At 36.5% G+C, this 26,388-nt stretch overlaps 2 protein-coding genes across 7 annotated transcripts in view; one reads left to right on the top strand and one right to left on the bottom strand.

Annotated features, from left to right (window-relative positions):
* Positions 1-1,574, top strand: part of LOC308694903 (uncharacterized protein) — a 182,547-nt gene extending 180,973 nt beyond the window's left edge. For both annotated transcript variants that reach the window (XM_081372713.1, XM_081372714.1), the window contains 2 exons: positions 34-218; positions 551-1,574. In XM_081372713.1, the coding sequence (XP_081228839.1) occupies positions 34-218; positions 551-597 (232 nt within the window). In that variant the 3' untranslated portion in view covers positions 598-1,574. The remainder of the gene's footprint in view (positions 1-33; positions 219-550) is intronic.
* A 5,301-nt stretch (positions 1,575-6,875) lies between these two features.
* Positions 6,876-23,990, bottom strand: lsm14ab (LSM14A mRNA processing body assembly factor b). Of its 5 annotated transcripts, none has more exons than XR_014030657.1 (11): positions 23,692-23,990; positions 21,920-22,083; positions 21,705-21,837; positions 17,217-17,393; positions 17,049-17,132; positions 15,146-15,340; positions 14,357-14,528; positions 13,859-13,888; positions 12,526-13,586; positions 10,992-11,235; positions 6,876-8,997 (listed from the first exon to the last, which is right to left on the bottom strand). XR_014030657.1 is itself a non-coding variant. In XM_081372891.1 (11 exons), the coding sequence occupies exons 1-11, from the start codon at positions 23,810-23,812 to the stop codon at positions 8,974-8,976; spliced, it is 1,437 nt and encodes a 478-aa protein (XP_081229017.1). In that variant the 5' UTR covers positions 23,813-23,979; the 3' UTR covers positions 6,876-8,973. The 5 variants fall into 5 exon arrangements, 4 of the variants coding, with proteins under 4 accessions (XP_081229017.1, XP_081229018.1, XP_081229019.1 ...); XM_081372891.1 differs by lacking the exon at positions 12,526-13,586 and adding an exon at positions 19,171-19,263 and having other exon boundaries at positions 23,692-23,979; XM_081372892.1 differs by lacking the exon at positions 12,526-13,586 and adding an exon at positions 19,171-19,263 and having other exon boundaries at positions 6,876-8,994; positions 23,692-23,974.
* Between the last annotated feature and the right edge of the window lie 2,398 nt (positions 23,991-26,388).

Raw genomic sequence — 26,388 nt, 5'->3', positions numbered from 1 at the left:
CTGATTATTTTCTCTTCTAATTCCTCCTCACAGCCTCACAGAGGAAGACGGGGTTATAAAATTCTTCAAAGGCATGTTTGGTTTGTCTAAACCCGCGGATAAACCTGTGAAATCAACAGCTCAAGAAAAGCCACCATCAGATGAAGGATCCTCAGCGGATGGACCTGTGAAATCAACAGCTCAAGAAAAGCCACCATCAGATGAAGGATCCTCAGAAGGTTCTTGCTATAATACTGTAATAAATGAATACTGTGTGTATGATGGTAATTTTAGAAAGATGCGGATAAAAAGCAATTCAGAAATAGTATCACTGCAAAACCCACAGCTATTACGAATTCAAGCTTTTTATACCTGTATTGTATAGTACAATTAAACAGCTTTAAATAGCATTGCTTTAACAGATGTAGTTTATTATACTAGCTCATTTTAAAAATGATCAGGCTTAGAAATTAAATAATGCAGCATTAATAGAAACATACGTACACATTGTGAGTTATGTTGACTGGTTATTTGATTTAGTGTTTATACAAGATGTTTTGCTTTTTTACAGGTAAAATGGAGGAAGATAAGACTGATCTCAGCTCAGAGGTGGATTAGCATGAATATGAGTCTTCAGTATAAGACCTTCATCATAATGATGTTGGGATTAAACACCTCATTAATGAAGCAATTAAAACATTGCTTATTGTAATTGTCAAATTTAGCAATTAAATACATTAAAAGATATGAACAAAGTCAAACAAAAAATGACATCATTGTGTGATACATATATGCAAAGATTTTAATGTCAAATCTGTCGTATGTATTTTTATATTATTTATTTAACTTTCATCTGGTTTTTTTTATATTTCGCTTACATTTTAAATACAGAATATTTATTTTTATTGATACATTTTTATTTGTATGAAACTCTGTCTCTCTACTTTGACTGACATACGGATAACGCCTGTTATCACCCATAATCCACATTTTAAGTTGTAGCTTTCGCATTCCCCAGTCTAGATATTAAATCCAATGCTTTTTGATCAGTAATTATAATTTTCTCATTTGCCATTGTATATTTACACAATATGTTAGCATAATAAAACACAAGTTGTTATAGAATATGCAAATATTCTATTATAATTATGCCTTTTTGTGTATGAAGCACTTTTGTATTTTAGTCAACCATAATTGTAACCTTATATAATGGAAGTGTTATATAAAGAAAGACACTTGTAATAATCATTGTAACCATATGAAGAAAATGATTTATGAAGAAAAACTCTAAATTGTTGTTGTAAAATGGTTTGAGAAAGTGGTTTATAAAGAAAAACATACCACACTTAGTGTTTTCAGCATTTATTAAAGAGCATAGTGAGGCACAAAACCAGCATTAGAAAGCTTTGCTATTTTTGTTTTGTTTAAAATGTATTATTTTGTAAATAAATGTATTCCTGAATTGGAGTGTAACTGGTATTAAGATGCAACAGCAGATGCAGAGATTATGCAATTTCTCGAGCTCACCACTAGAGGTCAACACAATATCATGTGAAGAATAAGTTTCATATAATAAAACATCAATAATAGCCTACAAATAGAAATAGCACCAATCTTTTTTTGTAGTTTTTGGTAGTGAACATTTACCAATAAGAGAATTAGAGAAATGTGCTACTTTCCTTTATGAAAGACATAAATTAACTAATTGTGATATATTTTGTATAGGGAAAGTACAGTTAAGACTTATAAGGATTTCAATCAATCAAAGAAAATTTTACTTTAAATAAATTTATTGAAGAGCAGAAGTCAGCTCAACTCTTTATGGCAAAAGAGATTAGCCTATATTTGCAAACACACAACTCGAGTTTATTTCAGAAAGTCTGTCTTTTCCCACAACAGAAGAGACACAAAAAGACTTAAACACTAGAAGTTTGAACAATATTTTTATTTCTTCTTTTTCATCATTCTTGGTAAATATCAATTAACTTTTGTCATAAGCTTATTGTAATGTGTGACCGTGCAACAAGGAACTTACATCATTTCTAGTAGGAGTAAGAGAGTCAGAAACAACTCAAACCATGCACACACTCTATTCTACATTTATTTTAATCACTCACTACTATTACTACATAAAACTACATTTAAATAAAAATGATACAAAATACAACAATCCTAATAAAGCATAATTATTTGAATAATATTGGGTCTTGAAGATGAACTCAGTGTTTCATTATTGTCTTGTTGCATATTCATATAGAAGTCACAGGTTTTATTACTCAATGTTTTATCAGCTCATGTTTGGTGCAGGACAGTATAGTATTTGAATGTTCTGGATCTGACGATGAATACTGAGATATCAAACATTTTGTTTCTTCTTCACTGCAGTTTCAGCTCAGCATCTCAAACAAAAGTCTTCCCAGAATCAAAGCACAGATGATCCTTCACACTGCCTGGTGTCATTTTAAAGTACTTTTATAGCTAAAACTCTTTCCACACAAAGAACACATACGAGTCTTCTCTTTTGTAGGAACTTTCAGGTGTTCTGCAGAATGCATCTGTTCTAAAATATGTTTTACAGCAGGAATCACAGTAAACGGTCTTCCTCCAGAATGAGAAAGGAGATGTCATTTAAAACTTTCTGAAACTCTTTCCAGACTGATCACATGTGCACGGCTTCTCTCAGTGATAATGTAGGGAATCACTAGGCTACATAAATCAGGAAACAGTTCATGTTTAACTTATACGATTCAGTTTTAATCCAGATAACACGTGCTGAGTGAACGATCAGCAGTCAAGATCATTCAACAGAAGTGCTCTCTCTCTCTCTCTCTCTCTCTCTCTCTCTCTCTCTCTCTCTCTCTCTCTCTCTCTCTCTCTCTCTCTCTCTAATAATAATAATAATAATAATAATAATAATAAGCAGCTACATACCTCGTTTTACTTTATTTGTCATTGATATCCAACTGAACTACAAACTTTCCACTGACGTCTGTGTAAAAGGGATGTGCTCGACCAGCTCGCGCGTCTGTGACGCGGCGCGCTCAATCCACTGCGCGTTTTTCTCTGATCAGCTCGCGCACTACAAATTGTATTATATTAATTCTCAACATGTACACATGCATTAGTAATCTTGTGCCTATGAAAACGGCTTTGTTAATGTTTCTTGTCCCCTCACCATGACATAATTACACGTTATATAGGCCTATTTTCAGCTCAAAATGGCGAAATTAGACAAGTTTACTAGTTTTCTAATTATTTTTGTCATTCGTTTAACATTTATGACCTAAAAAACTGTCAAATATAAAATGTTTAGTTTAGCTACTTATCCTCTTAACTCGCACTTGACCGTAAACTGAAGCGTCAGTCGTCACGTGCTGCTAAAATTCCATGTAAAAGTCGCGCTCAGCAGCTTCTGTGAACATAAAGCCCGCCTACTTTGATTCATAGCTGTCAACCCTCCCGTTTTTTCCGGGTTTCTCACGTATTTTAACTCTTTTCCCGCTGTCTTCCCGTTTTAGTATTTTCCCGTAAAATATCCCGTATTTTTAAAAGTCTTAAAAACGGCCAGATTTTCATCCTAGGTCTTAAATTTCATTTAGTCAGGTGACAGGTCTAAAAAAGTGTTTACCCTCGTTCATTTCCAGAAACGCTGGCCGCAGAAAGTTATTACAAAGTAGCAAAAAAGTATGGAGTTGTAGCCTACAAAGCAGAGCGCTAGATCAGGGGTCTCCAACACGTCGCTCGCGTGCTACCAGTCGTCCGTGGCTTGATATGAGCTAGCTTGCCAGAGGCCGTTCACATATCGCGTCTTTTGCGCGCTCAAGTTTGTTCAAATGTAGGCGCGCGGCAAGCGCGCTCATAATTGAAGCGACGCGCAAAATTTTTTACCAGGCGCAACGAGATGAAAAAAAATCTAAACTTTTCAGAATGCCGCAAACGCACCGCAGGTCATGTCAATCAATCACCCCTTTCAATAACAACATTGAAAGCTCAGTCAACATGAAGGATGGGGGTACACCCAAACACTACTAATAAATATAAGCTATAATGTGTAAATGTCAGTAATTTATCTTTTTTGACTCATTCTTTTTATAAAAAAAATATTTAAAGGCTGAAATATGAGGTTTATCTTTGTATAAAACCTTTTTTGTCAAAACTTTATTTGAACTTGTACATGTTAGTAAGATCATTTTTAATGGTATTTTAATGTTTACGTAAACAAAAAAGTGCATATTGATGCTAATCAATTTGTTTTTTGCTGTTTTTCGACATAAAACTTGTTGAATTTACTTCATTCTGTAGTATTAGTACTTTTTGAACAGGATTCTGTGATAACCGTGATAATTTTGGTCACTTTAATCATCTCATCATTTCCTCTAGTTATGATCAAATAAAACAACAATCAACAATAATTGTGTTTATACAGTATAATATGCAAAAGTACAATTTTCTATTAAAAAAATATCTACCTCTCCCTCTCTCTCACAAACACACATCAGATAATCCTAGATAGATAGAAAGATAGATAGATACTCTAATGATCCCGAGGTAACAATCTATCTAATGTGTCGTGTAGGGTCTTAAATTTGAATCTTTATGGTCTTAAAATGTCTTAAAACGGTCTTAAATTTGACTTACTGAAACCTGCAGAAACCCTGAATGTTTGCTTTGTTATAAAGCTCTTTAAACATATCCATTGGTCTGTAATATATATTGTGTAGTTATAAACTCTTTAGACTGAAATGATAAGTGCTTTTTTTTAAAAAGTTTGTGGGTAAGAATCGTGTAAAAAAAAAAAAAAATCCCTTATTTTGGGGATGGATTCCGGGAAATCTCCCTTATTTTCAATGTTCAATGTTGACAGCTATGCTTTGATTTGATTGGTCATCTCAAATATTCTGACATTGACGAGAAGTGAAAGACCAATGAGGCTCAGATGAACAAACACACACACGCCCGCCTCTGTTTCTGACCTGCGCTCTGCTTGGCGCTGCTGCGGACTGAAGATGAAGAACATTATTTAACCTTGTCAAAGACAAAAAATATATATATATATTTTTAGAATAACAACATTTCTTACTCCAAGTTTTAGGGGTGCTGAGCTCCTTTTTAGGGGTGCTGACTGCTGAAGCACCCCTAAAAAGGGGCTAGCCTCGCCCATGGGGCACAGAATAACGTTTGTGATGATACCTACCAGTTACCTTTAACAGTCATATAAGAGGACACTATACGCTAGCCCGACTTCGTCATACTCATATTCTAGTCAGAATTCCCGAACGATACGCATGTGCACAGCAAAAATCTCAACTATACGTCTCGCTAACTTAAAATATGTGATTCATGTGAACCAAAATATTTCTAGTTTGACCCCTCCTCAGCAACTGTTTTTGAATCAGGGTATTTCATTTAAATATATTTTTAAAAGAACATTAACCCTTGTGCATCCTTATGAGTTTTTTTTTTTTTTTTTTTTTTTTTTTGACATTTTGCCAGTGTAAATGCCAATTTCATAAATTTTGGCACAGGTGTGTATTTTTGTATTGGATTTTTACTATTTCACCCCAATTTCCTTAAAGCTCTAGGTACACAAAATAGTTCCTCTCAGTCTCAGGACCTTTAAATGTCCCAATTGAAACCCATTAAAACTGCGATTTTTAATCCCAGGGCCATTTGACTATAAAATTATGCAATCTTTGTTAAGAGGCTTTCATTCTGTTGGCAAGGCTTAAAAATTAGAATTTTTACTAATTTTGACTAGATGCTGCCAATTTTTCAGGTTTGGCCTATAAATCAAATACTCGCTTTATTGCTGTTTTCTGCTTCTGCATATTATAGAGCCAATTGGATAAAGTATGCAGCGATAATTGTGTGGATGTGTTGGTAAGGATATCAGAGTGTGGTTTGTACGTGTGTAATAAAATACAATTGTCTGTATGCTTCTATTGGAGAGAGAAAACTACAGCAAATCACAAATCCAACTTTTTGTCCACTATGGACCTATTGTAACAGTTCCACTATTACAGGGTGTAATTCCCATCCTGGCCACTAGAGGTCACGGTGAGAATGTTGGAGAGAAGAAGGTGTTGAGGAAAGTCACAGGTGTTAAGGGGAGATGGTGATTGAACCATCTATGGATTAAACTGTTTTGGGCCTCCATTACTGACCTGTACACAATGTTCAGTGAATTTATTTTATGATTGACTTGTGATGTTTTGACATATTGCTAAACTTTGAATGAGTATTAATATGCTCTTTGTAAGAGAGAATGTAGAAAACGCCTGCAGGAACGAGTAAAGTGGATACATGAAAAAAGGACTGTGGGTGAAAGTGGATACTGATATTTCCCCATGCATCATTGTGGATTGATGCTGTTGCTTGGACTCAGACTTCTCTCACGATTTCCCTCAGAGACTTGGCCCATGTCTTTCATGCACCTTTGGACCCTAACAGATAAGTTATGCTTTAATGTGATTGTCTAAGTGATGTTATCCATGGAATTAAGTGGTATTTAAACGAATGGGTAATATTTGAATACTGCTATTGTGTCCATCTGAGATTGAAACAAGCTGCTTATGATTGTCAAAGTATAGTTTATTTCCTTTTTTTCAATGTTTTGTTAATTCATATGGCTATTTTTGATGGGGGTTTTCATTTTCACTGTGCAATTAAGCAATATAAAATAAGTCAGATGATTCCCTCATACTGAAGATTGTGGTGTGATTTGTAACACAATTTTCAATAGGTAGAACCACTTTCTTTTGTGTAGCCTAGCCTTTAATTGATGCACAAGGGTTAAAATAATCTAACAATAAAAATGTTATTATTGCACATGCGACTAATCATTATTGTTTGCAGAAATGTTTATTGATAAAAAAGCAAGGACACACACACACGGACAGGATACTGAACAACTATTTCTTTATTTCTCTTGATTAAAAACCTTAGTTTGCCCCCGTCTGAAGCCCTCTACGAGCACACCATGAACAACTGCTTTAATTCAGAAAAACAGAAACAAAATCATAAACTTGCCAATCAAATTCCTCCAGAGGACTGACCACAATAATCACATCAAGCTTCTGCACGGCTGTCCAGTTTAAACTCTCGACTTCATGGCGATATCAGGCCTGAGGACTCGTTTCACATCTCAGCACCAATATCTGTGGTTCGCTCAGAGGTTTCCCATCATGCCCTGGTCTGAGCGATCGGTCAGACTGCGTTTCTCTAGCTGCCTGCGGGACATCTCTGCAGTTCGTAGTGCTTTTTAAAGGGAGCGGTTTATAGCTAACACAAGTAGAGACGGCAAACTCTGGGGACAGACATGAGAAAAATAATGCAGAACCAGCTGAGAGAGAGCACTTCTCCTCCAAATGTTATCCGTAATTCGGTCTTTGGATCTCTGAAACACAAATTAAAAATACGAAGCACACCAAAAACAACAATGACCTCCCATCTAACAGTGCAGGAACTAGTGCTTCAGTGACATTCAGAGGAGATCGCCGGGTAAACAAACTTCACTCCATTAACAGAGCAATAAACAGCTGGTACCTGAAATAACACATTAACATACACGTGTATCAAACAGAACTATTCACAATAGAGGGGTTTATGGACTTATTATGGACACTTATTTCAGGTGAAACTCGCCGCCTGTTCAGACTGAGCATGGAAACATGTCGTAAAGGTTTCTACACGATGCGTCAGTCGTTTTATCCTGTTTATAAGTTGCTGGAATACTGCAAAATGGGAACGTCCCCGATTGACGAACATCTGTTTTAAACTAAACTAAAATAATCCCTCCACAATTCATCCAAACAATCACGTTTACGTTCCGAGACGAGATTCATCTGGTATAAGAGCATTATGAAATGACATCGAATTTAGCTTTCGCTTCATGTGTGCCGTGTGAAACTCTACGGCGGCGTTGTCTTTAAAGAGCACATGAACGCAATTTCAAAACATCCAATCGGATTCTTAAAGGGTTACAGGATCTTTCCAGAAGATCTCGGCATTAAACGGTGATGGGGCTCGTCGTTAAAGAGGTTCGAGTTGAGTTTATATCAAAAAGCCCTCTTGGAAATGTACATAATTGACATCAAAAGGCAAGAATAACTGGCACTCAAATATTAAAAATACATTTTGAAGACAGGAACAGCAGTCTGATCCAGCAGGGAGAACGTGACCGCCTGCATAGAGAGGACTTCAGGACAAAAGCGTTTAAAAGAAAGAGTTGAATTCATTGATACATTCAATCATGAACCAGTTTTTGCGAGTTGACCTACAGATAGACAATGGTGTCTGATGTTAACGTATAGGCTAATGCAGCAAAAAAACAAACGGCTTGACCAGATATTCCATAAACTAAAAAAGTGATTACAAAACCTAGTACTACAAACCATGTCAATCTATGAACTGAAGCAAAGCACCTGCGTTTATCAGACGGATGAGCGAGTCGAACTGAAAGTGTTTGTTTGGGTGGCGGAGCTCGGACACGAACTCCACAGCCTCGACACTGGGTGTCAGTGCTTCGAGAGACAGAGAACAGATCCAAAAAAATAAAAAAATAAAAAGGAAACCATAACATAATAAAGCTATTTGACTGAGGAGCGCTCACAGTATCAGCGGGGTTCTGTACACCTAACAGAATAATATCAAATACCATCCTCTGTTTATTACCAAAGGAACTAAAGGTTGATGCAAAAATACCAGATAATAATAATCATCATCATCATTCAATGGAAGTTACGGCATTTTGTACACAAACTCTCCCCTCCGAACATATGGAACGCAGATCAGAAGATCATCAAATGTTTGTTTTTTCTTTTTCTAAAAAAGGAAGAAAGGAGAGAAACTGAAAGCTGCGTGTCCAGCTGAAGGCAGGCGTCCCTGCGCTGGTGTTAGACAGAGGCGTTCCCGTTAGTCAGGAGTCAAAGCGGTAATCTAGACGTGATGATCGGAGATTCTTGGCTGTTCGGATGATCTGGTCGTCATGTTGGACTACGCCGACACTTTGTTCTCCTTCTGAAACAAACGTGGAAAAAACAGAACAAAGACAAACATTAGAAAAGCACTTTATTTTACAGTCCTTAAAGTCTACTTATCATAGCAATAACCTAATAATACCCTAAACCTAACTGTAACCTGTGACTTATATTATCAGTACTTTCTTGGGTAAGTACATTAAAGGGTTAGTTCACCCAAAAATGAAAATGATGTCATTAATGACTCACCCTCATGTCGTTCCAAGCCCGTCAGACCTCCGTTCATCTTCGGAACACAGTTTAAGATATTTTAGATTTTGTTCGAGAGCTTTCTGTTCCTCCATTGAAAGTCAATGGACGGCATACTGTTCACGTCCAGAAAGGCAATACAGACATCATCAAAGTAGTCCATGTGACATCAGTGGCTCAATCTTAAGTTTATCAAGCGACGAGAATACTTTTTGTGCGCAAAAAGTAAACAAAAATAATGACTTTATGCCACTATTCATTTCCTTCTCTCTGGTCTCGAGCTATTTCACGTAGTGTAACTGCTTAGCGCGTCTGTGTTGTACGTCACACGTAGGCTCACTATTGGCCGACGCTGGTCATGTGTGATGCGTGTGACGTACAACACAGACGCGCTACGCTGAAACACTACGTGAAATAGCTCGAGACCAGAGAGAAGGAAATGAATAGTGGCATAAAGTCGTTATTTTTGTTTGTTTTTGCGCACAAAAAGTATTCTCGTCGCTTGATAAACTTAAGATTGAGCCACTGATGTCACATGGACTACTTTGATGATGTCTGTATTGCCTTTCTGGACGTGAACAGTATGCCGTCCATTGACTTTCAATGCAGGAACAGAAAGCTCTCGAACAAAATCTAAAATATCTTAAACTGTGTTCCGAAGATGAACGGAGGTCTGACGGGCTTGGAACGACATCAGGGTGAGTCATTAATGACATAATTTTCATTTTTGGGTGAACTAACCCTTTAAGTTCACGTACTGTAAAATAAAATGACGTAGCCGCACAATATATAGATTGAGGCCCTATGAAATTAGTTTTACTTTTTCCCAAATTCAGTCTTATTTATATTGTGTGATATTATACAGTAAATTCCATTTTTACGATTCCAGGACTCTATCAATGAAATCTGTCGGGCCATAATAGATTAACTAGTATTAGCAATATTTCTGAGACATATTTAATCAATTTGCTCTTATTTCATTGGTGTAGAAAAAGAGCAAAATGTTTAATTTTGTGGGAAAATCTCAAGAGTCCAATATCAGGAAAATAAGACAAAATGCCATTTTTTCATCGGATATTGGTTTTGTACTATTGGATTCACCACTAAATGTGGGCATCGTGAGAATTGTGAGTGGTGCACAAAGGTAAAATAACTTGCCTTCCTAATTAATAAACTATTAGTGCACAGCCATTAATGCACAAATGTTACATAAAAGACACTTTAGTGACTGTTGTACTCTTTCCGACTATTTATTGATGCATCTCTACATGAAAGAGCACAACTGTCACCGTTTTGTTTTGTATGCAAGGAAAGAGTGATATTACAGAAATTACAGTATTGACAAAAGTGTTAAATAAACCATAGTTCATTTCTGTTCTGTTGTTATTATAGTGTCAAAAAAAGAAAAAGAAATAATACAACAAATAAATATTGGTTCTGCAATAATCACAACAATTTTGTATTATTTACATGCGTTACAATATTTATTGATACTTTAAATTAGCTTTCATTTTTATATTATTAGTTTTCATTTAATTGTACTTTAAATTTTAGTAAATTTGTTTTTGTAATATATTGTTTAAAAAAAATCTATATTGCTTACATTCATTTGATCATCTTAGTTTTAGTACTTCAACTTGCCAAGGCAGATTTTTTTCATCTAATATTTAAATTTTATTTTAGCTATATTTCAATTGCCAAGTTAAAAATAACACTGTGCAACGCATCGTGCATCTCTAATATTTATGTTTGGTCCATTACTGGGGTAAAAGAGGAAGTACTAACCCTGTACTCAAAGTCCGCGAACTCCCGTCCTCCTCTGCCGCCTCTGAAGCCGCCCCTGAACCCGCCTCCGCCCCCGCGGGAGGGCATGAACGAGCCCCTGCTAGCCGCGCGCCCGCGCCCCCCGCGGAAGCCCATGCCGCCGCCTCTGCCACGGAAACCCCCGCGCCCGCGGTTGTGACGCAGTGGAATACCGAACGTCTCTGCGTTCATCCTCCTCTCCTCCGCCCAGGTCTGCCTCCGTTCCCTGAAGAGAAGGAATGAAAAACACATCAGAATGCAATTCAACACAGTGGGCCCTATCATACACCCGGTGCAAAGCAGTAGGCGCGATTCAAGTGTTTTTTGCTAGTTTCAGCCTGACACAGTTATCATTTTAATGTCCTGCGCCACATTGTTTAAATAGCAAATGAACTTGCGCCCATCTGTGCAGCCATGGGCTGCTGGTCTGAAAAACGAGGTGTGTTCTGGCGTATTGTTGGCACAGTGCTATTTTGAGGAACTGAAATAGACTGAGCCACTGACCAACTGAAACCTGGCCTAAAGTCAATGGCAATTATAAATAAAGTAAAAAAACTAATTTGTAATTTAAAGAGCGAGTGTAATTTTAATATGCGTCTATAGGCGGGTCCCGAATGCGCATACACTATGTCCCGTAGATGGTCTGCTTGCACGCTTTAACCTCACGCACGAGCAGATCCGTTTCCGCGAGCACATCTGGCTTTTAAAGTGAATGGGGAATGAGACTCTGATTGGTTTATTGCACGTTGCGCCCAAAACACACCTATTACTCATTAAGAGCATAGGAACAACCCTTTTAGACCATGCGCCGGGAGCGCCAACCATTTGTCCCGTCGTTATAATAGCAAAAGTGGATTCAGACACGCACTAAGTGCACTTGCGGTGTGCGCTTTAGACCATGCGCTTAGATCCTTAAAATAGGGCCCAGTGTGAAAAAAAATCCACCTTTGGCAGGCGGCCTGTCTAATCTGCAACATGTTTACACGACATTCATCTCAGCGCTGGAATACACTACACAACTTCAAATATGGACAGATTTAAAACACAAACCCTCGGTTTCACAAACAAGGCTTAAGATAGCCAGACTAAAATGTGTTTCAGCTGTTTTAACTGAAAGCAACTTGCATATTTATAAAAGCTACTTAGATGAACTAATTGAACTAAGGTTTAATCCTGGCTTAATCTAAGCCCTCTCTGTGAAATCGGGCCTAAGCATCATACACTAAACGACTGAGGATTATAAGGGACTTTCAAACCAGAGGAACATTTTTAGTGCCTATAACTATAACCATTTTCGCACCGCAAGATTTGGGAAGGATTTTAGTTATAGGAGTGCCTTTTGGAGGGACAAAATTAACTCCTACGTTGATTGGCCGAACGCATGCCATCCAAAACACTGGCACAAGCCATTTTTAAAAAGTTGTGTAAACACACAGTTTACATATACTTACTCCATTAACATGTAAAACACGGATAAGACATAAACATATAGAAAGCTAATGTTAACGGCATTTACCTGATAAGGCCTTTGTCTGCGGCGTTGTTCTTTTCTCAGCCTCGATGAAATGAAGCACTGCAAGTTGTCATAGATTTCGTCTCTTGGCCCTGCTTTTTGCTCTTTCAATCGCATAACTATATGTTTATATTCCATCTCCGTTATTATGACAAAAACACAGCTCCGCTCACAGTGTCCTCCATCCTCTAGATGTTGAATGCCACGCTTAAATTACATAGTTGTCACTTCAGAGTTCATACTGGCGGTGCGAATGCAACCAGGAAAATGTAATTATGGCAAATTAATGGCTAGTTCCTATAACTGAGTTCCTATAACCACCTGATGCGAAAGCCCCTATACACTACCAGACTTTCAACTGGTTCTGAACACAACAAACTCACACAGAAACACACAAGACATTACTAGGAGACGCGTGAGAAACGAGACAAACATGGATCTGCAGAACATGACCACCGTAGTTGTTGTATTAACTCTGTGTGCCGAGTCGCAAAAGTAAAAACGACGCGGTCAGTCTAGACTCAGTATAGATTACAATGGGAGTTAGAGGTGAGTGGCGCAGTCAGTTGTTTTATCTGTGCTGAAGACTCAAATATTGAGGCTAATTTGTTCAGCGTGTTCTGTTCATTTACTTTTCTATTGTTGTTGTATTTTATCGCAACACTAAAGGACAGATAAAGATAAAGGAAATAGATAAAGGACAGCTTCGGATTCAATAGCGACGCGTCATTCACTATGATATTCGTTCTGAAATTGGCTCGAAATATCAAATATGTTTTGATATCATAGTCTGAAGCTAAAAAAAGCCTGTGCCCATCATTACACACATTTTCTGTGAAATCTTTCAACTCCGACTGCCTAAAATCTGAAGACTGGCGCAGACTTTCTGCAACTATTGTCAACTCATCCACACTGAAAATCTGAGCAGAATTCATGTAGTGTATTCCAGTCTGCTACAGAAAACCGCTGCTTTATAAGATGTCAAGGACAAATTTGCAACAGGCAGGATTTATTGTATGAGTGCACAACAAAATGTGTGGTAGTCTAATCATTTAACATGCCACCTGAAAACACAAATTGACATTTTTTGATTTTGCCCATTTGTTATATATCATTTGATCAGGGCTTCAACACATTGACCAATTCATTTAAATGATTTTAACTGTTTGTAACAGTGGATATTTTTAAAATACATTTAAGAGCTCACACTCACAGCTGAATAAATAATCTTGCATGACAACATGTGAATTTGGGTAGTCTGAATCATAAGCATGGCTTCATAAAAACATTAAAACATTTATATGTATATAAATAAAAAAAGACTCCAAATATATACCTTCCAAAAGCACCTCCTGATTTCTCCTTTCTAGAAAAGACAGAAGAGTGCATGTCTGTTAGAGGATTCATTCACAGTTATTTGTAAACTTTACAACAACACATTACTACATTGAATCCATAGTGACTAAATCACTCAAAGAATTTACACCCTGTTCGAAACAGGCTAGACATGAAAAAGCATCAACAATTAACATATTTCACTCAGACTGTTAAAAAGACATTTTTACACAAAACTGGACTACTGCAAAATAACTAATTTCGAGGAAATAACGGACTTAAATACTGACTTAAACACTGTAGTGAGGTCATGTGACTAATGTAGCACACTACTGTACCGAAATTAAATTCTTCCCTAATATAGAGTATGTGAAAAACAGTACGAATACAAGAAATAAACATGAACCCAAAATATTTCCAAATGAATCGATATCAGATTGAGAGCTTGTGAACTGAAATCAAAGCCCTTAATGCCCATCGTAAAGAGCTGAGATCTCACCTGGTGTCGTCACAGGAGATGTTGTCGAAAAACGACTTGGATTTGTCATAGTAACAGTTGGGTCCCAGTGGATCCTCCTCGTCAGCGTTGCCTTCACTATTCTGGGTCTCCACACCCGAATCGGTCTTCTCCTCCCCGTTCAGAGTCTTCTCCGATTTCTCACTCTTCTCATCTGCAGCGCAAAGTGACATTATAACTCACATCTGACAATAAACAGGCAGTTAAAAAAATCACCCTAATGAAAAAAACATAAAAAGGGAGAACCTCACAAAACCTGTTAACAACATATTTCAGCATTTAAACAAAAAATAATTAATATTACATTTTGTTTTAAACCCTCAAAGCACAATAGCTATGTTTCCATCCACCAGTTTCCATCCGCAATATTGCATAAACATTTTTGGTTGCACTTTATTTTAAGGTGTCATTGTTTGTGTAATTATATATGTAAGTACTAATATTAATTAACTACATGTACTTACTATAGGGTTAGGGTAGGACTAGGGTTTGTTTGAGGGTTAGTTGCATGTAATTATGCATAATTTACTGTTATTACTATGGTAAGTACATATAACATGTAACAAGGACACTGTAAAATAAAGTTTTATGATGAGCATAAACTATCACTGGTTTACAAGGAAGTGATGATTTTGTTCTCTTTGACTCACTGGATGGGAACATTGCTTTATTTGCGAATGTTTTATGCGATATTCCAATTTTCCACATAAATTCGCAACTTTGGATGGAAACACAGTTAATGATGCATGTTTGTGTTTTCCGTAACTGTACCTTTAATCTTGAGTTTGCTTTGGAACTCGCGGTCGATCTCTTCCTTATTGAATTGGGCGTTGGCACTCTCAAAGTCAAAGTCCTTCTCAAATTTCATTGGTCCGTCTCTACGCCCGTTAAATCTGCCCCGCCCCCGCTGGCCCCCGCCCCCTCCGCCACCACTGCCCCGCCCCCTTCTCATTGGAGGAGCGCCACCTGGAGGGAGAAACAACCATTACACACATGATGCTTACGGCCCTGATCGTGATGATGTACAGTAGTCGCCAAAAGTGATGCAGGGTCATTAAAAACGTTCAATAGTGGTCAACCAAGTTATATTAAACCATCAAAATATGCATAAATATTCACAAAAAAGGCAAACTACAACTATGTAGTATGTATCTAAAAATGATGCTTAAGGCCCTGATCAATGAAGTACAGTATAATAATAATAAACTTTATTTTCTATAGCGCTTTTAAAAGTTACATCTCAAAGCTCTTCACAAAAACAAGAAAAATTTAAAGAGAAACACAACAATATAAAAGACAAGCATTCATAAATACATAAGTACATTCAAATTAGTGCTGGGCGGTTTACCGGTTCATACCGAATACCGGTGTTTATTTTTGTTACGATATGAATTTTTAATATACCGCAAAACCGGTGTAACGTTATGTCGCTTTAATCGGAACGCGGCGCTGCGCGACACAGTCTCACCCCTCATTTACAACACACGTCTGCGGCGCATTACAGCTGCGACAAGGTTTTATTCCGTCCTCCACGTGGTGCGTCAAAATAGACTAGGCGCCTATATTTAGCGAAGCGGCGCGGAGAGCCGCTTCTGGGAAGCTTCGATCTGAAACACAAGCATTGACTAGAATGGGCACGAGACGTGTGGGGGTGAGAGTCTTTTTTTCTTGCGGCGCGCGTGTTTTTATACTGTATTAACGTATCTGAAGTGAACTGACGGTCTTTAGAAAAGTTTCTTTGTTATTACGATTGAATCTTTCTTTATCTTTCCTGATAAAGCAGTGTTTATGAGCGTTGCTGCTTTGTGTACAGCCGTTACCGGGGAAACCACTGTTTCTGCCGCTCCTAAAGCGCGTCCTGCTGGCACCTCTTTGTAAACAGCCTTGCAAACCTGTATTATTAATATTAGTGTGGATTTTTTCTATAATATTCACTCATGACAATAAAATAGGGCATTATAAGTAAATCTACTGCACTATTTCCTCTCTCACTCAGTAGAAAATGTGGTAAACACCCATCATGCTTGAGAAAAAAAAAACACACAAAAAAAAACCGGTAAAAACCGTGAAACCGGTATAATTTAGAAAAAAACCGTGATGTTGATTTTTGGTCAAACCGCCCAGCACTAATTCAAATATAAAATGCTGTCAAAAGAGTTCCATGGGTAAATGGTATTGTAGTGGCCAAAAGTGATGCAGGATAAACAAATATCCCCTCTGGACAAGTTCAAATAAACCATCAAAATATGAGGGGAAAATATTGTTTGGCAAAAAAGGCAAACTACAGCTACAGGCTTTATTTTACTATGGAAAAAATAAAATGCACAGAAAAACAAAAAGCTCACAGGAAAATGCATACATTGACTACAAGCTAATCAGTTTTTAATATTTCGTTGGTTCTCTCATTTTTGCATGTGTTCATAATTTCTTTGTATGATAGCCTGGCCAAAAATTATGCCCGCACAATTTGGCATGTCTCATTGCGTTATTATCATCACAAATAAAACTACTGACTCCAAAAACAACTACACAAATATGCTTCGATAATCTTTAAAAAAAAAATTTTTAATAATGCTTGAACAAAGGGTGAAGGTGTCAATTTTCCTAGGCCGGACATCACTTTTGGCCAGTACTGTATATGCAAATGCGGAATAGACGTTTTAAAGTGACTCACCGCCAGACTGGCGTTTGATTGGGTCTTTGTTATCAGGCCTGTTTGAATCCGATTCTGGCCGAGGAATCTTCTGGACATCAGACGCTGTAGATGAACAAAAGATATCACAATTACAATTTAACAATATCTATACATAAATTTCCAGCTCTGAGCTCCTCTGATTCTCACCTTTTTGCTCCTGGTTTTCCGCTGATTTCTGTGTGTTGAGGGCCGGTCGGGTGGCTCCAGCGCTCCTCTGACTCCCTGTACTGGTGGACGCCGCAGGGGGAGCGACCGGGGCCGTCTGCACCGAATGCTCCTTGGTCGGGGTCTTCCTCGAGTGCTCTAAAGATGGGCTGGAACGACCTGAAAAAGACGACTCACAAAATGAACAACGCACCAAAAAAACAAAAAAAAATTTGCATTTGTTTTGGAACCGGTTGCGTTTTCTCCCTTGGTTCGGTTCGTTTAGGCATACATGAACGAGGCAATCGCGCTCGGATCAGCACCAAAACAACCGCTCCGAGATTGCCTGAACACGGTGGTCTCGGCCCGATTGCAAAGCAATGAAAGCAATCCGACCCAGCAACTGACCAAATTGTATTATTATTCATAACGGAAAATATGTTATATAAAAAGCAGTAGTGTCTGATTTTGTGAGTGAGCACATTAGTTATCACAGTAAAAAAAAGCTCATGGAGCGAACCTGTCAATCATCTTGATGGATGACACAGAGGAAATTCTGACCAATAAGAGGACAGTTGTACTCACATGAGACTTGCATTAACACACTTTGGCAACACAGGTTGCCTTGTGAAAGCGAACCGAACCAAGAAAATGCAACATTGTGACATCAGTCACAGTCCCCGTTTCGGTACAAAACAAAAGATCTATAGGTGTGAAAATGCCCTTAGATGACGGAAACACCAGTTCTCTGTATCATTTCATGCGGTAAATCTTAATTAACTCTAAAACGCAAACCTCAGGTCTTTAGCGACCCAGGACGTCATTTACTCCCCTCTCTCCTACATTCATTCTTTAAGAAGTTAGATCTCAAAATTCTTAGTATTTCTCAATCATTGTATTCATTATAAACAATATTACAAGATTTAATTTTTATAAAAGTGTATAGGGTCGCTAGTGACCCGACTATGTAATAGCGTAAGTATATTTTTTCGGTAACACTTTATTTTACAGTGTCCTTGTGTAACCTTTTTTTCTGTGCAACAATAGTCGAATCTCTGATACACAATGATGTGATGTTTCACTCATAATTACTGAGGCATAAAACAAAAGAATACAGAAGCATCATCAGCAAAACCCTGAAATGGCTCTGCGATTTATTGTAGAGCAAGTACTGTACGCAATCAGATATTAGTGTCACTGTCTTGACGGTGGATCTGGTGGAGAAGCTGTCAGAGATCAAAATATTAATTTTGAAGACTGGAAACGATCAAGAATATGGTTGAGATGGTGAATTTGAGCCAGATGCTGAATGCACTGTCGATGATGGTGATGATGGTAAAAAGCATCATTTAAAATTGAACCCTTTCAAGTTCCAAAAGGAAACAAAATCTGCTTTATTTTATTCTTTTGTAATTGTTTATAAAATATCAAGAGAGTTTTGTTTATACAGACGTGGCAGTTAAAGGGCTATACGTGTTAGATATAGACCTGGGTCGCTGAAGACCCGAATATATAATGATGATTGGCGAAACATTCATGTATTTAAGGGTTAAGACAACATGAAACATGCATAATTTGCAATGCATTTAACATCACAGAAACACAACTTTCATCCATTCTGACTGGATTGTGAAAAGTGTCTATGATTTCTATAGTCAATACTGTATTAACTTGGCATTGCTTACATCAACAGAACAGAAGTTCTTACAATTTAATGAAAAATGAATATTTCTTTAGAATAATGTGCTCTGATAAATTGTGCACAATAAGACCAGCATTTATTAAGTATTTTCATTTCATGTTGTCTTTAAAGTCACTAATTGACAGACTGACACTTGACTCGAGTCATTTAAGTATCACACGGCAAAGACACATGCTGTAATCCTGCATCATCACGGGCCAAAAGACGAACACACTAAAGCCACTCTGCACACGTTAGCGTCGGCCATCCGGTTACCTTCGGGTTTGTGAGCACTCAGCGAGCGAGAGGTCTGGGACTGAGGGGCAGTAGTGCTCGCCTCGCTACCGAACGCAGGACCTGAGCTCGTTCCTGTGAGGGGAGGAAGTGCACAACTTTAAGTGTGGGCTTTAACACGTCACACACTAGGAGAAAAAACCCTCATGTGAAGGTTATGCAGCAGTCAAACACTCATGCAATCAACCTTTCCATAAGATCCGTTCCTCACTCACTCAAATATATTCTGTGCATCCTCTCCAGGCAAGTGTGTCATTTTCTGAATATTCCTATCCATTTAAAATTATTCAAACACAGGACTGCATAGAATTGAAAAAGAGCAATAGCTTGTCTGCTAATGTAAGAGATGGCAACAGTGTAGTAAAGTTTTCAAGAAGGGCCGAATTACTTTTTTCCTCTGGTTTTTGGCATATGTTATGTGCTAACACTATCTTTTATTCTATTATCTTCATAAAAATAATTTTAAAAGTACACGTACTGCGTTAGATTAAACTGGGAAGGGTCATAGCACTTGCATATTGTTGTCCTATTGTTAGTTTAACTGCTTCTCATTTGTAAGTCGCTTTGGATAATGAATAAATGTAAAATGTAATGCACATTTCAGATTAGACTCCTGCTATTTCAAATACAAATATGCACTGTATAAATTAAATATAATTATAAAGTTATCTTGCACTGCTTTTATACCATGTTAGTACCAAAGGCAAAAACAGGACAGTTCAAAATATAAGGACAAACAGTAGACAAACTCTCAAGGCAAGGCACCACAGTTTAATAGTGTAACATTTTTCTGAAAAGTTATGTTTACACATGCAAATGAGGCCTTATCTAATTATATATATGCACTCATTTTTATACATGCAACAGAAAATCCAAAAATTAGATAAAGCCAGGTTCACATTTCTTTATTTTTTGATGACATATATTGATTTAGTGGAGAAAAAATTCCACTATGTTTTAGGAATAAAATGTTACATAAATCAGGAGAATGATTAAACTCCTTCTGTAAAACTCCTGTAAAAATCTTCACAATAAAGGTAAGAATGAAACCAAATGTGTGCGGCTGAAGTGGAGATTTCAGACTAATTTTGAGAAAACGGCTTTTAAAAATATGAACTAATTGAAATCTGCCAATTAGGGCTGCTCGATTATGGCAAAAATCACAATCGCGGCTATTTTGGTCAATATTTAAATCATGATTATTTAACACGATTATAAGTGGGTGATGTGCTCAAAGTCTTATTTCATGATGAATAATTTTAAATGTCAGTGAAATTTCACAATTATCGATACTTCAGCAAAAACTAATACTAGCTTAATTCATGCAAGTAAAAAGTCCTCAAAACAGTTACAAAAGACAAGTAAACTATCAGCAATACAATAATAACAAAGAAACTAATTACAAACAAAACAGACAAAAAATACAACAAAACAAATTTTCTAATGAAATAAGCAGTGCTTTAGGTTTTCAGATGTACTTACTGTGGTATTCAGATAGTAATAGCCAACAACAGATATTGAATAAAGCAATCAAATGTAAAATAACACTGCAGTATACATTATTAAAACTACAAAGTTATTCGTTCAAGAGCAGGGAGTGATTTTATCTTTGTCTTTTGTTTGATTAACATTAATAACAGCAGCAGATTTATTAGTCACTTTAAGAGCTGCATGGATACAATACACTGATACACGCAATACTGTTTATGTTCACTTAAAACATATATGACTGTGTTTATGAGGATACTTACCAAAACAGCATTCCCACATGTGTGTGTTCCCACATTTATGCATGTACCCGAACAGTGTGTCTTTCGTGACTTAATACCACTGTTTAATATCACACACACCCCGCAGTTTAGCAACAGTAGACTGCATTTTACATTTAGATGTTAAGTTTGGGCTTTTAGGGAGGAACCAAAAGCTGGACAGCACTATAATCCTTTTACCTCGATAATCTTGCTTTCATAATCATTGGAAGCCAAAATCGAAATAGAAAAATCAATTACGATAATCGCACAGCCCTAATGTAAATACATAAATTGGAAAACAATTAACACTTTAATGTTTATTTTGGAAGCCTTATTTCCATTAATCTTAAAGAGAACTAGTTATTATTCAAAACTGAGAAAAAAAAAGAAGAAAAAAGATCCGCACACGAATATCGGCCAAAAAGCTCACGAGATTTATTTTCCAGATTTTTGGCCGATATTCATCTACGGATCTTTTTTCTTCTTTTTTTTCCTCTTATCTCCGATTTACTTTTGGATCTACGCACCGCAAGAAGACATCACTTATCAGTTTGGGACTAATGTTTGGCGCTACGCCTGTCCATCCCCTTGTTTTATATTCTTCAAAACTGACCAGCGCATGGAAAACGAAACAATAGATTTGCCTGCAGTGTCTTGCCTTAAAGCACCTGATGTTGTTTCGATTTGATATTTGGCAAAAATTAATGTGCAAGCTCTATTTGCACATTAAACCCTTGTAAACAACAAGAGCGAGTGTGAACTCACCACCAGTGACCGCTGCTCCGAACGGCTGGGACACCAGAGGACTGGCGCTGAACTGGTTGTACGGGGCCCGACTGAAGGGGGCGTATGACTGGAAGGAAGGGGCCGAGGGGCCGGCGGTGGATGCCAGAGACGACTGCACATAAACACAAGATCAGGTCAGCATTCACACGGCTTTATGTTCAGCAGAAACCCCTGAATGTGTGTGTGCAGCTCACCTGCACGATGGCAGGATCCTGAGGAAGGTTACAGGTGGGTTTGGGCGGCTCGCACACTGTCAGGTCTTTGATGTCACTTCCTCTGAATATGATGTACTCAAAGACATCATCTCGAGGGGGGATCGGCCTGTCCGTGGGGCGATCCTCAGTGCCGAAGGACTTCACTGGAAGAGAAAGGAAAATGTTCAAATTCACACACACACAAAAAAAACAATATGTGAGCCTGGACCACAAAACCAGTCGCATGAGTAATTTTTTTTTAAATTGAGATGTACACATCATATGAAAGCTTTCCATTGGTGTGTGGTTTGTTATGATAGGACAATATTTGGCCGAGACACAACTATTGTAAATCTGGAATCTGAGGGAGCAAAAAAATCTAAACATTGAGAAAATCTCCTTTAAAGTTGTTCATTTATGTTGGCGATTGTGCTGCATTCACTCACAAAAATAAATGTTTTATATCTTTACGATAGGAAATTTACATGGAACATGATCTTTACTTAATATCCTCATGATTTTTGGCATAAAAGAAAAATCGATAATTTTGACCCATACAATGTATTGTTGGCTATTGCCACAGATAAACCCGTGCGACTCGAGACACATATATCATATATTTTTTTCATCCAATCCCTGTCTTCCTCCAGGTCCTGTAGCCAGGTGCTGTCATGTGTATGTTTACTTTGTATTTGTAATGTTTCTAACTGATTTAGGCCTGATCAAACTCCGAAAAAGTGCTGTTTTCAGTGTTAGTGTATTCAACCTCTCTCATATCCTCCTGGGACACAGGAACAGACTTTGGTCCACACAGTAGAGGGACATCATGTTTTAGTGAATTTCTCTGACAACATGTATCAGTTTTAAGTCTAAATGTCCTGTAAAGAGCACGTTCAGGGCTTTTCAGATAACAAATGTTTGGAGGTTTCACCATAACAACTTCTCCTTGGTGTTTAAACATGACTGACATTAGTGATCAAATTTAGCACTCATATGGAAATATGATCATATTTTGAAATTATCATAATTTAAAACGGACTAATTTTCAAACTGTTTGTCATAAATAAACATCTAAGGTAAATATTATGTTTTTTTTAATCAAAATATGACTACAAAACAGGACAACATGACTTAAATCATATTTATAACACAACAACTACTACGAAAATGTCACCAATTATTACTCCCATTAATGTGCCACAAGATCACATTATTATGCAAATTAGATACAGTGTCTAGTTACCCTGTATTGAATAGGACTACCCATTTATGGCCATTTTATAGTATTATAATTATATAGTATAATAACATGTAAATTCATTCCGTTACATCTTTAATAACATAGTTGAGAATCGTCTTTATAGAAAGTTTGGTTTAAAAAAAATCCTGAAACCTAAAAACTGATTGGTGAATGAAAAGAAATCCCATTGTTTTTGCCCATCATTTCATGCCATCCACTACACAGGACATAGCATAACAAAAAAAATGTTTTTCCCCATTTGATTCTTATGCTCTAAACAATGTATTGACATGAACAAATACTAAATTGAAAAAACTTTTGTGCTGTCTCAGGAGGATCTCTGATTGGTGTAAATATGCGAGTGTCAGTGTATTGTGTTTACATTTAGCAAGGGCTACAACTGAATTCTGTGTGTTGATGTGAAATTCCCTTATATATATATATATATATATATCCTCTGTAACTGTTAGGTATATTAAATGTGCATATATATATAATATTGAATGTGTGTATATATTGTATGTAACGTTACCTTTAGCCAGAGCTACAGTGCTGTTCTCAGTGTCGATCGTGTATAAAACTCCTTCATATCGGATCTCGGCCTTTGAGATCAGACTGATCTTGCTGCCGATATAAGGCGTCCCTCCGCTCATCTTTCTGCTCTAATTCACTCCCGTGAAGCTGCTCGAGTCCTCTGGTCGTCTTTGCGCTCGGTTTTAGGGGACTTAAGAGTGTTTCTCGGTGATTTGACGTCGTTTTCTTTCAGCCTGTGTTTAACACGACATGGCCGAGTTCATTTTCCTCCGCACTGAACTGATTCGAGTTGCATGCTGGGAAACGAGCCTACTCCCCCCCCTCCTTCGCTCCCTCACGCTGGTATCGCGAGAGTTCGCGGGATTTTAGTAAAATTCCCGTTACATTGGGAATTATGTAAGAGAAAATCATAGACAGTAAGGGAGAAAATGCAATTTAACGCGTATTATTTAATGTACGACCTAAGAAGTAAATAAATGGACATTTTGAATTGGGTTAGGGTTAGCTTAACCCAAAGAATGAAATAGGGGTAGCCTAACCTTAACGTTTTTGACCTGAATGGCTAAATGAGATTAGTATTCTCAAGCACAATTGAGAATAGTTAATTATTACAATTGTTCATTGTTAATTATTACATTATATTATATTATGCCATTTTATATTATATTATATCATGTCATGTTATATTATATTATGTCATGTTGTGTTATGTTATATTATGTTACTAAATAATAAGTTAAAACAATTAAGCTATATAAGTTACTAGGGTACCCTGAGATGAAATCCCACCACATCAACAGTTACTGCAAGTAATCAAAGTAGTAACCTATTTATTCACCAGTTATTACCATACCCTTGTTATCAGTGAAACTGTAATATGTTGTGAGTGTTCAGGAAGAGCTCTATGATCTCAGGAATACACACTGAGCCAATGAGGAGAGCTGATCTGCAAAGGCATTTGTTGTTTCACAATGACATATCTGGCATGTCAGATTTACAAACAGCAGAAAAAAAAACCCGAAGGACTAAATACAATGAAAGTGTAAAAGCTTTATAATGTCATTCCAAGTTTGTAATTATGCTTTGAAATCAGAAACTTTCATAAACATTTCCACCATAATCTAATGCTTAAATGTCAATTTCCTTTGAATATTCTGTATCTTTATTTGAAAGTATATGCCAACCTTTAACTTTCACTTGCTGCATGGACCTTTTATTAATAAGAGAGACAGAATGCATATTAATGGTTATATGACTATTTAATGAAATCAATAAAATGGTATTTAATTGTATTATACAATCTACTAAAAAATCTATCTATCTATCTATCTATCTATCTATCTATCTATCTATCTATCTATCTATCTATCTATCTATCTATCTATCTATCTATCTATCTATCTATCTATCTATCTATCTATCTATCTATCTATCTATCTATCTATCTATCTATCTATCTATCTATCTATCTATCTATCTATCTATCTATCTATCTATCTATCTATCTATCTATCTATCTATCTATCTATCTATCTATCTATCTATCTATCTATCTATCTATCTATCTATCTATCTATCTATCTATCTATCTATCTATCTATCTATCTATCTATCTATCTATCTATCTATCTATCTATCTATCTATCTATCTATCTATCTATCTATCTATCTATCTATCTATCTATCTATCTATCTATCTATCTATCTATCTATCTATCTATCTATCTATCTATCTATCTATCTATCTATCTATCTATCTATCTATCTATCTATCTATCTATCTATCTATCTATCTATCTATCTATCTATCTATCTATCTATCTATCTATCTATCTATCTATCTATCTATCTATCTATCTATCTATCTATCTATCTATCTATCTATCTATCTATCTATCTATCTATCTATCTATCTATCTATCTATCTATCTATCTATCTATCTATCTATCTATCTATCTATCTATCTATCTATCTATCTATCTATCTATCTATCTATCTATCTATCTATCTATCTATCTATCTATCTATCTATCTATCTATCTATCTATCTATCTATCTATCTATCTATCTATCTATCTATCTATCTATCTATCTATCTATCTATCTATCTATCTATCTATCTATCTATCTATCTATCTATCTATCTATCTATCTATCTATCTATCTATCTATCTATCTATCTATCTATCTATCTATCTATCTATCTATCTATCTATCTATCTATCTATCTATCTATCTATCTATCTATCTATCTATCTATCTATCTATCTATCTATCTATCTATCTATCTATCTATCTATCTATCTATCTATCTATCTATCTATCTATCTATCTATCTATCTATCTATCTATCTATCTATCTATCTATCTATCTATCTATCTATCTATCTATCTATCTATCTATCTATCTATCTATCTATCTATCTATCTATCTATCTATCTATCTATCTATCTATCTATCTATCTATCTATCTATCTATCTATCTATCTATCTATCTATCTATCTATCTATCTATCTATCTATCTATCTATCTATCTATCTATCTATCTATCTATCTATCTATCTATCTATCTATCTATCTATCTATCTATCTATCTATCTATCTATCTATCTATCCCTCCAAACTCGTGTGTAGTAGACTATCCTCGACCGCCTTGAGTTGTAACAGGGGGACAACTGTTTGGCCCTCTGAC

This window comes from Scardinius erythrophthalmus, assembly GCF_964197995.2.
Source record: "Scardinius erythrophthalmus genome assembly, chromosome: 8".
Taxonomy (NCBI): domain Eukaryota; kingdom Metazoa; phylum Chordata; class Actinopteri; order Cypriniformes; family Leuciscidae; genus Scardinius; species Scardinius erythrophthalmus.
The sequence above is the reverse complement of the archived record's forward strand: the minus strand, read 5'-3'. Positions and strand labels throughout refer to the sequence as shown.

Bases quoted from the DNA above. Each gene is read 5' to 3' on its own strand.
- lsm14ab (XM_081372891.1), bottom strand. From the start codon at position 23,812: ATGAGCGGAGGGACGCCTTATATCGGCAGCAAGATCAGTCTGATCTCA. The intron at 13,889-14,356 runs GTGAGATCTCAG...TGTCTTTTCTAG, and splicing joins ATCTCCTGTGACGACACCAG to AAAGGAGAAATCAGGAGGTG. The intron at 11,236-13,858 runs GTATATATTTGG...CCTTCTCTTCAG, and splicing joins TCAGGAGGTGCTTTTGGAAG to GGAACGGAGGCAGACCTGGG.